Source organism: Schistocerca cancellata, chromosome 8, assembly GCF_023864275.1.
Source record: "Schistocerca cancellata isolate TAMUIC-IGC-003103 chromosome 8, iqSchCanc2.1, whole genome shotgun sequence".
NCBI classification, from domain to species: domain Eukaryota; kingdom Metazoa; phylum Arthropoda; class Insecta; order Orthoptera; family Acrididae; genus Schistocerca; species Schistocerca cancellata.
This window is the reverse complement of record NC_064633.1, coordinates 319921377-319933798: the sequence shown is the minus strand read 5'-3', so window position 1 is coordinate 319933798 and position 12422 is coordinate 319921377. Positions and strand designations below refer to the sequence as shown.

The 12422-nt window shown below is 43.4% G+C and overlaps 1 protein-coding gene across 1 annotated transcript in view; it reads right to left on the bottom strand.

Moving 5' to 3' along the window:
- The window catches only part of LOC126094912 (myogenesis-regulating glycosidase), a 693284-nt gene extending 681160 nt beyond the window's left edge, over nucleotides 1-12124 (bottom strand). The window contains exon 1 of the mRNA XM_049909552.1: nucleotides 12051-12124. Within this exon, the coding sequence (XP_049765509.1) occupies nucleotides 12051-12080 (30 nt within the window). The 5' untranslated portion in view covers nucleotides 12081-12124. The remainder of the gene's footprint in view (nucleotides 1-12050) is intronic.
- Nucleotides 12125-12422: the final 298 nt, after the last annotated feature.

The following is a 12422-nucleotide window of genomic DNA, read 5'->3' as shown; positions in this document are numbered from 1 at the left end:
CATAAATCAATGATCGGTACTTAAAATGAAATACAAATAGCGCCGTACAATTTTCGAAAGAATATACACACAATATTAGTAAAGAACTTAGGTATGCAGAATGAAATTTTCACTCTGCAGCCGAGTGTGCGCTGATATGAAACTAGGAGGAGGAGGAGGAGGAGATTAGTGTTTAACGTCCCGTCGACAACGAGGTCATTAGAGACGGAGCGCAAGCTCGGGTGAGGGAAGGATGGGGAAGGAAATCGGCCGTGCCCATTCAAAGGAATCATCCCAGCATTTGCCTGAAGCGATTTAGGGAAATCACGGAAAACCTAAATCAGGATGGCCGGAGACGGGATTGAACCGTCGTCCTCCCGAATGCGAGTCCAGTGTGTGATATGAAACTTCCTAGCAGATTAAATCTATGTGCCGGACTGAGACTCGAACTCGGGACCTTTGCTTTTCGCGGGCAAGTGCTCTACCGAGACGAGACGAGATACTAGCAGAATTAAAGCTGTGAGGACGGGGCGTAAGTCGTGCTTGAGTAGCTCAGAGGTAGAGCACTTGCCCGCGGTAGGCAAAGGTCCCTAGTTCAAGTCACGGTCCGGCACACAGTTTTAATCTACCAGGAAGTTTCGTAGCTACTGTTTGGCTTAACAACTATTGTATAACTTAATGCACAGTACGCTAACTTAGGAGACAGGGACGAGAACGAGACGCCTGTCGAATGCGCGCACACCCTCTCGGAATAGCGCAGTGATGGGGGGAAGCCGGAGAGTTAAGCAAACTAGCCATCGGGCAGCCCGGCCTTAACTGTTAAGTGATTTCCGACACTCTTTTAGGAAACCACTGCTTGCTAATCTCCGTCTTCGGAAATACAGCATATAAACAATTGAACTATGGTAACACAGCAATCAAAGATAACACAGTTCACTGGTAGGTGGTGGACATGACTATCCTCTCTTTGTTTAGCTCAGACCTGGCCAAACAGCGCTCCGGCCGCCTGCCTAGCATTCCGAGCGCAGTGGCGTGTAGGGCTGAGTGGTGAGGAGGAACGGGGTGATATGATACACTTGTCTTCTAACGAGCGACAGTGAATGCTGGCTAAACGGAAGACGACCATTGGAGAAAAAACTGAGGTGGCAAAACCTTTTATGGCCGACGCCACCAGTTATTTGAATTTTTTGTCTCAGTGCAAGGGAAGAGTAGCTTGGTAACATAAAAGGAGAATAAAATTGATGCTGTCAAACTGAAATCAAACCTATGGAAAAATAAGCTGCAGTTGGTGACATGGAACATTTACCATAACTGAAGGCAATAATCTGTGGCCTAGGCATGACTAACTACATCTCAGCAATTCAAACATTTCATCATGAGTTCTCAAAGAAATTCGAAGATTTTGCACGACCGAAGACTGATTTCTATTTATTTGTCAGACCGTTCTTGCTTTCGGCTGCTGATGATGCACCTCACTACTTCTAACTTGAGCTGACCGACGTACAGTATAGCACCCAGCTCATCGAACTAACTGTCCAATCCAAGAATTTGCAAGACGTTTATAAAATGTTACCCCGAGAGCAATATCCTTGACTCCTCACAAAAGCCATTTAGTTATTTCAATGATTGTCTCAATACATGTGCGCGAACTATTTATTTTCCATTATGAAATCGACGAATTTCCACTAAAGTTCAGGTTTAACAGATTTTAATCTGTATAGGTCCATGTATTTGACTATTTCAAGAACCATAATTCCAGGTTTGTGACACACCTAAATCTAAATATGTATAAATTTATAAACATGGCAATTAATGTTAAGTTCTGTATGAAAAGCTCTTTGTAGTTCTGTTCACTGTATTAGCACTATCTAATGTACTTATTTAATCAAATAATGAAATGTATTGTTTTGGCAGTAAAATAAAAGGTTTATAACAAACACTATGCTGCAGTATTCGCCTCTTAGAAGTAGTTTCACTGCGTTGCAAACACTTCTTTTTAAGTTTCCCGGGCATCCACCATTCAGCATATAGCCATATCACATGCACCCCCTCTCGGAATAACGCAGTGAAGGGAGGGAGCCACAGTGTTACGCAAATTCAGCTGCGCTCACGGAGCGCAAGCGTGCTCCAGGAGCCCTAATCATGGCCAGGACTGGTATAGCTGAACAATGTTGCGGCAGGAGTGGTATCCAGCAACACAGAATCAAATGATTTCCATATCATGAAAAAGCAGACTAAGTACTTCTCATATCATAAACAAGCACACTAAATAATTGCTATATCAAGCAGAATAAATAATTGCCATGTCATAAAAAAATACAGACTCTACCAAAATCTGGTAATAAGGAAAAGATCTACGCAATATTGGTTCACAAGCTGAAAAGTGTGGAGTGGCAATTTTCTCTCACAGTACGATTGCGTCATACGTAGTGTTGCATTCTGTAACACTCAAGAATCAGTCAATTACACAAACTTTTGAACAAATAAAAAGGTATTTTGTCTGATTTCCTTTTCTATGTACACTGAGGCGCCAAAGACGTTGGTACACCTGCATAATACCTTGTAGGACCCCGCGAGCACTCAGAAGCGCCGCAACACGACGTGGTACGGACTCAGTTAATGTCTGAAGTAGGGCTGGAGGGAACTGACACCATGAATCCTGCAGGGCTGTCCACAATTTCGTAAGAGTACGACTGGGTGGAGATCCCTTCTGAACAGCACATTGATAGGCACCCTGAACATGCTCAATAATGCTCATGTCTGCGGAGTTTGGTGGCCAACAGAAGTGCTAAACTCAGAAGAGTGTTCTTGAAGCCACTCTGTACCAGTTCTGGACGTGTGGGGTGTCGCTCTGTCCTGCTGGAATTGCCCAAGTCCGTCGTAATGCACAAATGACACGAATGGATGAAGATGACCAAACAGGATGCTTACGTATGTGCCACCTGTCAGAGTCGTATCTAGACGTATCAGGGGTCACATATCACTAACTGCACACGCCCGCCGGCCGAAGTGGCCGAGCGACTCTAGGCGCTTCAGTCTGGAACCGCGCGAGCGCTACGGTCGCAGGTTCGAATCCTGCCTCGGGCATGGATGTGTGTGGTGTCCTTAGGTTAGTTAGGTTTAAGTAGTTCTAAGTTCTGGGGGACTGATGACCTCAGATGTTAAGTCTCTTAGTGCTCAGAGCCATTTGAACCATTTTTGCGCACGCTCCACACCATTACAGAGCCTCCACCTGATTGAACAGTACCCTGCTGACATGCAGGTTCCATGGATTCATGAGGTTGTCTCCACACTTGTACACGTCCATCCGCTCGATACAATTGGAACAAGATTCGCCCGACCAGGCAACATGTTTCCAACCATCAACAGTCCAATGTCGGCATTCACTGGCTCAGACGAGGCGTAAAGCTTTGTGTCATGTAGTCATCAAGGGCACACGATTGGGCTTTCGGCTCCGAAAGCTCATATCCATGATGTTTCGTTGAATGGTTCGCACGTTGACACTTGTTGATAGCCCAGCATTGAAATCTACAGCAATTTTCGGAAAGGCTGCACATCTGTCACGTTGAACGAATCTCTTCAGTCATCGTTGGTCCCGTTCTTCCAGGATCTTTTTCCGGCCACAGCGATGCCGAATATTTGATTTTTACCGGATTCCTGATATTCACGGTACGCTCGTGAAATGGTCGTACGGGAAAATCCCCACTTCATCGCTACCTCGGTGATGCTGTGTCCAACCGCTCGTGAGCGGCAGTAACCGTTCTAACAACTGCGCCAGACACTTGTCTTATATAGGCATCCCCGACCGCAGCGCCGTATTCTGCCTATTTACGTATCTCTTTATTTGAATAAGCATGCCTATATGAGTTTCTTTGCCGATTCACACAGACACACACACACACACACACAATGCCCAGACTGATAGATACGATGACGAAGACAACAAACATACGTCGTGAAGCTAGCAGATGCATATAGAGCTGAGTGCAGAGTTTATTGAAATTTGACGTATTGTCAATTAAAGTATGCTACCTTTGTACATGTTTGTATAATAATTTACTACGCGAACAGTCGCTTAAAAATATATAAAATATTCACATTACCGATTCCACAAACAATTCCCCTTTTCAGATGTGACAAAATCCACAACAAAGCATTGTACAGATATTGATTTTTAAAAAAATAGTTAATCACTTCGAACATCACGAAGTTAGCTAAAATACTTCAGTGAATGTACTTCATATCGTCACATGGTAAGTATATTATCTGTAAGTATATCTCGAAACTGAATGGTTCGAAGTTTTGCCCAGGAAAATCAGGGCGCAGTCGCAGATAGTTCTCATAGAGCTATTTTCGGCAATGTTCAACTGATTCATTCATTTAATAAACAGAAGGTCGCTATATAAATCGCTGCGCGTAGCGTCTCGTAAATATCCTCGCTGAGCTGTCGAAAGCAGCAGCTGGCGTCATGGACTGCTTTAATTTGTGTGTGTTTTTGCTGCCTCTCCATTCGCCCCTGCAACTGGTGTCACTCATACTTGATTCGTAGTTCTGTCTGTTCATTCCTGCTGTTGCAGCCCACTTTCGCAGTATTTAAAAGTCTCAACTCCTGTGTTCAAAATACAAACACTGATGAATTCCTGCAACTTTATGACCTTTTTGCGCGAGAGAATAAACAAGAAAAGCACCTAGAAAAATTATTTGTCTACTTTACCAAACATGTCACCAATGTTAATTAACTATCCATCTATAGAATTTGAGAGGTCTAGAAGAAAAAATGTGTTGTTAGATTTAAAATTTGCTTTTCTACCGATCAGACATTTTATATTATAGGGAAAATATCAAAGATTTTTGTAGGTACATACTGAACACTTTTCTTAGCCACTCACAGCAGACGCTGCAGAAGAAGGCAGACACTAGCTGCGATTTAGAACACGGCGTGTCAACACGAGCTGCAAAATTCATTTGATACTGTTGTTCTATGTTTGAATTTCTGTACTTAAGGAAAACTGCAACGAAATTCAACAACTAATGACGTCATAACATGCGAATGCCTGTACCGTCCCCGTTTTGGACAGTTCGAAGTACTGGTCCGTCGTAATCCGCTGTGAATACTAACCAAAGGGGCCAGCATTCGATTCCCGGCCGGGTCGGAACTTTTCTCTGCGCGGAGACTGACGTTCGTATCGTCATAATTGACATTCTAGTGTTTGGGATAGCTGTAAGAGCGCGTACCGAAAGCAAAAAAAAAAAAAAAAAAAAAAAAAAGTGTTATGAATGCAGCATACGGGGGTAGGCAAATATCGTGACCGCCCATCTTACATGGCACTTGCCTGTCGCATCCAAACCATAGGGAATGACGACACAGATATCTCAAATGCTTTTCTGTTGAACTTTGTATGTATATATGTATCTATTAAACCGGGACCTGGAAACGACGGAGAGACTTCGTCCCGCCGTAGCCCTCAGTGGTTCACAACCTACAACAGGCCAAAACAGTCCAACCACCCCACCGCCGCTCCACACCGAACCCAGGGTTATTGTGCGGTTCGGCCCCCAATGGAGCCCCCGGGAACGTCTCATACGGGACAAGTATAGCCTCAAATGTTTGCTTGGTAGAGTAATGATGGTGTACGAGTACGTGGAAACTGTTTGCGCAGCAACAACCGACACAGTTTAATTGAGGCAGATGGACCTGACTGTATGTGATTATTTCTTGTAGGGGCTTATTAAAGACTCTACGTGCCTCCTTTACCAACAACAATGAGTGAACCGGGACATCGCGTAACAGCAGCTGTGGAAGCTTTAACTCAACATATGCTCGCTGTAATGTGGGAACAACATAAATACCACTTTGACATATGGCGTGCACCTAAGGGGAGCATATTGAACACCTATGAAAACGTACGGAAAAAAAACTTTTTGAGTTTCTAGTTCACCAAAAAACAAAATTTATTGTATATGTTTATTAGTTTCAGAAATATAGACGTGCCAAATCGGACGATTCTTTTTTGATACACCCTGTACATCCTGATAGACCCAAGCCCTCACGATCTGGCTTTGCAAACTTTATAAAATATAATTTCAACGAACTAAAAGTGTGAAGAATAAAAAAAACCAACGATAAAGAACAGAGGAATACTATTAATGCTTTAGCAGTGGTAGCACACACTCCATAGGTCACTACGAAGCAGTTGACTGTGTGAGTGAGCTCAGCCAAAAGGGTGAGATGCTGGGTCAACATGGGAAGCCCTAGGAGTTCAACAGTGTGCGCTGAACGGTCTGCTCGAAACAGTCGTGCCTGCACTAGCATTGCACCCTGTCGTGAGAAACGCCGCACTTCGCCCTGTCCTGCTCTATAAGCGCGCAAGCCTCCGACTACTGAGATGAGCGACGGGCAACCAACAACTTATCGCCTACAAGTTGTTTTACCGTCCTTCCTTCATTTTCCGTAGAAGAACGCAAACAGCCGATCAGCTTAACCATTTTCGAGATGCTCGCTCCCAGAACTATACGAGCCAAAGCTACTTCATCATGGGACGAGTCGTTACATCACAGAGTTCTGTTTAGCAACGTTGTAAACAAAAAGATTAAAAACATTGTAAAACACGAATAAACGGAGAGCATACTCGTATCAATAGATAACCCTGCAGAGAAAAATCCTCAACCACTGTTAGGAACCCCTATACAGAAAAGGACGGAGTCACAAAGAAACTTTTCAAATTGGATTTCAGTACTTGGGGTTTATCATTCAATTTTTTTCAGTTCTGCTGGAAGCCTATTAAAAAAAAAAAGCTGCTGAACAGTGTACATTTTCCAGTACAATGCTTAAGGAAGTGTACATTTCATATAAAAATACAGCAACCAGCCACTTTTTAATGCGTTTTATTTATGCCAATATGCATTTCGGGTTTGCACCCATCTTCGGCTGGCAAATTACATGGATCTTCAGTTACTACAGTAGTACAATCTCGACAGCAGTTTGGATGCTGCAGCAGGCATTCTCCTCTCCTTGTTTTTTCTTGGCTTTTCTTCTTTCTTGCAACAACACAAGCACTTTTTTATCACATATTTTACACAGGCGCACTGCGTTATAGTCGACAACATGGCGGATAACGCAGTGCGCCTGTGTAAAATATGTGATAAAAAAGTGCTTGCGTTGTTGCAAGAAAGAAGAAAAGCCAAGAAAAAACAAGGAGAGGAGAATGCCTGCTGCAGCATCCAAACTGCTGTCGAGATTGTACTACTGTAGTAACTGAAAATCCATGTAATTTGCCAGCCGAAGATGGGTGCAAACCCGAAATGCATATTGGGATAAATAAAAAGGCATTAAAAAGTGGCTGGTTGCTGTATTTTTATATGAAATATCATTATCCACGGCCACGGAGCTCAACAGTCCAAATATAATGGACAAATTGTAAGTGTACATTTTCCAGTACAATGCTTAAGGAAGTCTTATCCATGTCCATATCGTTTTTCCTTCTAATGTTCGCTGAGTGAATGTTGCAATTTCTTCTGAGGGGTACTCTGCAAAATCACATTTAACTGCCTGGCACAGGGTTCATTGAACCACCTTAAGAATAATTCTCTGTAATTCCAATCAAGTACAGCGCGCTGAAAAAACGAACACCTATATCTTTCCGTGCGAACTCTGATTTCCCTTATTTTATTATGATGATCTTTCCTCCCTGTATAAGTCGGCGCCAAGAAAATATTTTCGGATTCGGAGGAAAAAATTGGTGATTCAGATTTCCTGAGAAGATTCCGCCGCAACGAAAAACGCCTTTGCTTTTATCAAGTACACCCCAAATCCTGTATCATTCCAGTGACTCTCTCTCCCCTATTTCGCGATAATACAAAACGTACTGCCCTTCTTTGAACTTTCTCCATGTACTCCGTCAGTCCTATCTGGTAAGGATCCCACACCGCGCAGCAGTATTCTAAAAGGGGACGGAGAAGCTTAGTGTAGGCAGTCTTTGTAGTAGATCTGTTACATTTTATAAGTGTCCTGCCAAAAAAACGCAGTGTTTGGTTTGCCTTCCCCACAAGATTTTCTATGTGTTCCTTCCAACTTAAGTTGTCTCCAATTTTAATTCGTAGGTATGCAGTTGAATTTACGGCCTTTGGCTTTTACTGGTTTATCGTGTAATTGAAGTTTAACGGATTCCTTTTAGCGCTCATGCAGATGACCTCATACTTTTCGCTATTTAGGGTCAATTGACAATTTTAGCGCAATACAGATATCTTTTCTAAATCGTTTTGCAATTTCTTTTGATCCTTTGATGACTTTACTAGTCGATAAACGACAGAGTCATCTACAAACAACCTAAGACGGCTGCTCAGATTGTCTCCTAAATCGTTTATATAGATGAGGAACAGCAAAGGACCGATAACACTACCTTGGGGAACACGAGACACAGCTTCTGTTTTACTCGATGACTTTCCGTCAATTACTGAGCTGTGATCTCTCTGACAGGAAATCACGCATCCAGTCACATCACTGAGACGATATTCCATAAGCACGCAATTTCACTACAAGCCGCTTGTGTGGTACACTGTCAAAAGCCTACTCGAAATCTAAAAATACGGAATCAATTTGAAATACCTTTTCAATAGTACTCAACACTTCGTGTGAGTAAAGAGCTACTTGTGTTTCACAACAACGATGTTTTCTAAATCCTTGTTGACTGTGTGTCGATAGCCGTTCTCTTCGAGATAATTGACAATGTTCGAACACAATATATGTCCCAAAATCCTGCAGCATATCGACGTTAATGATATGGACTTGTAATTTCGTGGATTATTCCTACAACCTTTCTTGCACGTTAGTTGATCTGTGTAACTTTCAAGTCTTATGGTACGGATCTTTCGTGAATGGTTGTGTTTGATTGTTAAGTATGGAGTTATTGCATCAGCATATTCTGAAAGGTACCTAACTAGTATAAAGTCTAGACCGTAAGACTTACTTTTGTTAAGTGGTTTAAGTTGCTTCACTACTCGTAGGTTATCTACTTCTACCTTACTATGTTTGCAACTGTTCTTGATTCGAATTATGGAATGCTTACTTCGTCTTCTTCGGTGAAGAAATTTCGGAAGACTGTGTGTAGTAACCCTGCTTTGGCAGCACTGTTGTCGATAGTATTTCCTTTGCTACAGCGCAAAGAAGGCAATGACTGTGTCTTGCAGCTAGCATACTTCACATACGACCAGAATCTCTCTGGATTTTCTGCCAGGTTTCGAGACAAAGTTTCGTTGTGGAAACTATTATAAGCATCCCGCATTGAAGTCCGCGCAAAATTTCGAGCTTATGTAAAACATCGCAAATTCTGAAGATTTTGCGTCCGTTTAAATCTGGCATTTTTTCCGTTGTTTCTGCAACAGTGTTATGACGCCTTTTGTGTACTGACGAGGATCAGCTCCGTCGTTTGTTATTTTATTTGGTATAAATCTCTCAATTACTGTCTATACTATTTCTCTGAATTCAAACAATATCTCGTCTACACTTACATTGTTAATTTGTAAGGAGTGGAGATTGTCTTCAGGAATGAGTCAAGTGAATTTTTATCTGCTTTTTTAAATAGGTATATTTTTGCTCTATTTTTCGGGGGTTTGAGGGTTACAGTACTCAGTCTCGCTGCGACAACCCTTTGTTCATTAATCCCTGTATCCGTTTTGATGCTTGTTATTAGCTCAGGTTATTTGTTGCTAAGAGGTCAAGTGTGTTTTCATAACCGTTTGCTATTCGTGGGGGCTCATGAACTAAATCGTCTAAATAATTTTCAGAGAATGCATTTAGCACAATTTCGGATGATGTGTTATGCGTACCTCCGGATTTAAAAATTTATTTTTGCCAACATATCGAGGGTAAATTTAAGTCACCACCAACTATAAATGTATGAGTCGGGTACATGTTTGAAATTTAAGTCAAGTTTTCTTTGAACCCTTCAACAACTGTATTATCTGAATTGGAGCACATCAGTAGCAGACAAATTGCGCGAGAATCGGGAATCTCAAAAACGTCGGTGTTGAGAATGCTACATTAACATCGATTGCACCCGTACCATATTTCTATGCACCAGGAATTGCATGGCGACGACTTAGAACATCGTGTACAGCTCTGCCACTGGGCACAAGAGAAATTACGGGACGATGACAGATTTTTTGCACGCGTTCTATTTAGCGACGAAGCGTCATTCACCAACAGCGGTAACGTAAACCGGCATAATATGCACTATTGGGCAACGGATAATCCACGATGGCTGCGACAAGTGGAACATCAGCGACCTTGGCGGGTTAATGTATGGTGCAGCATTATGGGAGGAAGGATAATTGGCCCCCATTTTGTCGATGACAATCTAAATGGTGCAATGTATGCCGATTTCCTACGTAATGTTCTTCCGATGTTACTACAAGATGTTTCACTGCATGACAGAATGGCGATGTACTTCCAACATGTTGGATGTCCAGCACATAGCTCGCGTGCAGTTGAAGCGGTATTGAATAACATGACAGGTGGATTGGTCGTCGAAACACCATACCACGGCCCGCACGTTCGCCGGATCTGACGTCCCCGGATTTCTTTCTGTGGGGGAAGTTGAAGGATATTTGCTATCGTGATCCACCGACAACGCCTGACAAAATGCGTCAGCGCATTGTCAATGCATGTGCGAACATTACGGAAGACGAACTACTTGCTATTGAGAGAAATGTCGTTACACGTATTGCCAAATGCATTGAGGTTGACGGACATCATTTTGAGCATTTATTGCATTGATGTGGTATTTACAGGTAATCACGTTGTAACAGCATGCGTTCTCAGAAATGATAAGTTCACAAAGGTACGTGTATCACATTGGAACAACCGAAAGAAAATGTTCAAACGTACCTACGTTCTAAATTTTAATTTGAAAAATCTACCTGTTACCCACTGTTCGTCTAAAATTGTGAGCCATATGTTTGTGACTATTACTGCGCCATCTATCACAAAGCGAAAAAAGTGGTCCAACTAAAACATTCATATTTCTTTACATACTACAAGAATATGCAATAAAAAATGGGGGATCCTATTTAAAGAAAAAACGCAGTTGATATGCGCTTGACCTATGGCAGCGCCATCTAGCGGGCCAACCACAGCGCCATCTGGTTTCCCTCTTCAAGCTATATATATATATATATATATATATATATATATATATATATATATATATATATATATATATATATATATATATATACAGGGGGAACATTAATAAAACCAACAAACTGCAGGGACGCATCCCTGGCTGGAGACGGAGGAAAAAGAGGTCCTGTAAATCTATGTCCAGAAATGGACGATATACATGCAACAACACACCGTCCCGGGACAGAATACAGAGCTACATCGCATCCACATCACAACAGATGTTCAAAGTGCCCTCCAGGGATGCAAAATCGCTCCGGCTACACATAATCATACTATGACTTACACCATGCTGGTGGCCCACTTGCCTGGAGCATGTACTAGGGTTCGTCTCAGTTTCCTATAGAACGTGGTGCTTCATATCTGGTGTATGGACAGTCCGTCGCTTCCTTGCACATTCCTCTGTCTGAAAGGACCCACGATCATACAAACTCATAGAAAAGGCTTTAAATGTTTTGTGATGTGGTTGGGGTCCGTGAGGGTACTTCTTGTGGTATAACCGTGGCGCCTCTCGACCGTTTCCATCTGCTTGGCCGTTCACAAATATAATCTCAGGTTGTTCCCGAATTCAACGCAGGACTATCCTTCTGGTTACAGTACGATACGCCAGTGATACAGCCTGTAGCACACAAGGAACACACGGCATCAGGTCAGAGAAAATTTCATTCGTCGGTGCCATCTATAGTGGCAACAATGCATTTAGGGACACACGTTCATAGGGTCTTTTTTCCTCCATTTCCCGTCAACAATTCGTCCCTTCAATTTGTAGGTTTTCTTAATGTTCACCCTGTATGTATATGTAATCACCCGCCGAAGCTGTCAGTAGCGATTTATCGGATTTGAGCGTCACTATTCGCCGCTGGCGAGCACCGACTGAACTGCCACCTCTCACCTGTGCCTCCATCATCAGCGCTGCGGCCATGCTGGCGGAGGCGGCGTCGCCGCACAGACGGAAGCAGTATGTCGCGACGCCGACAGGCGAGCGGAGACCGGTAGTGGGACCACGAGCGGGAGCGTACAGCGGCTGTACGCGACGCGCTGAGCGTCGCCGGCGACTGAGGAGGCCGACGTCACGCCGGGCGTCTGGTGCTGGTCGCGTGGCTGCGGGCCGGCCCGGTGGTGGGGAGGGCGCCGGCCGCCACTGATAAACAAGCGACGCCCGCCGCGAGCGCGCACTCCGCTCGCGGCGCCGTCCCACGCTCCGGATCACTTTCCACCATATAGGGGCACCACACCACAGAGGCGGCAGACATATACCGGGTGA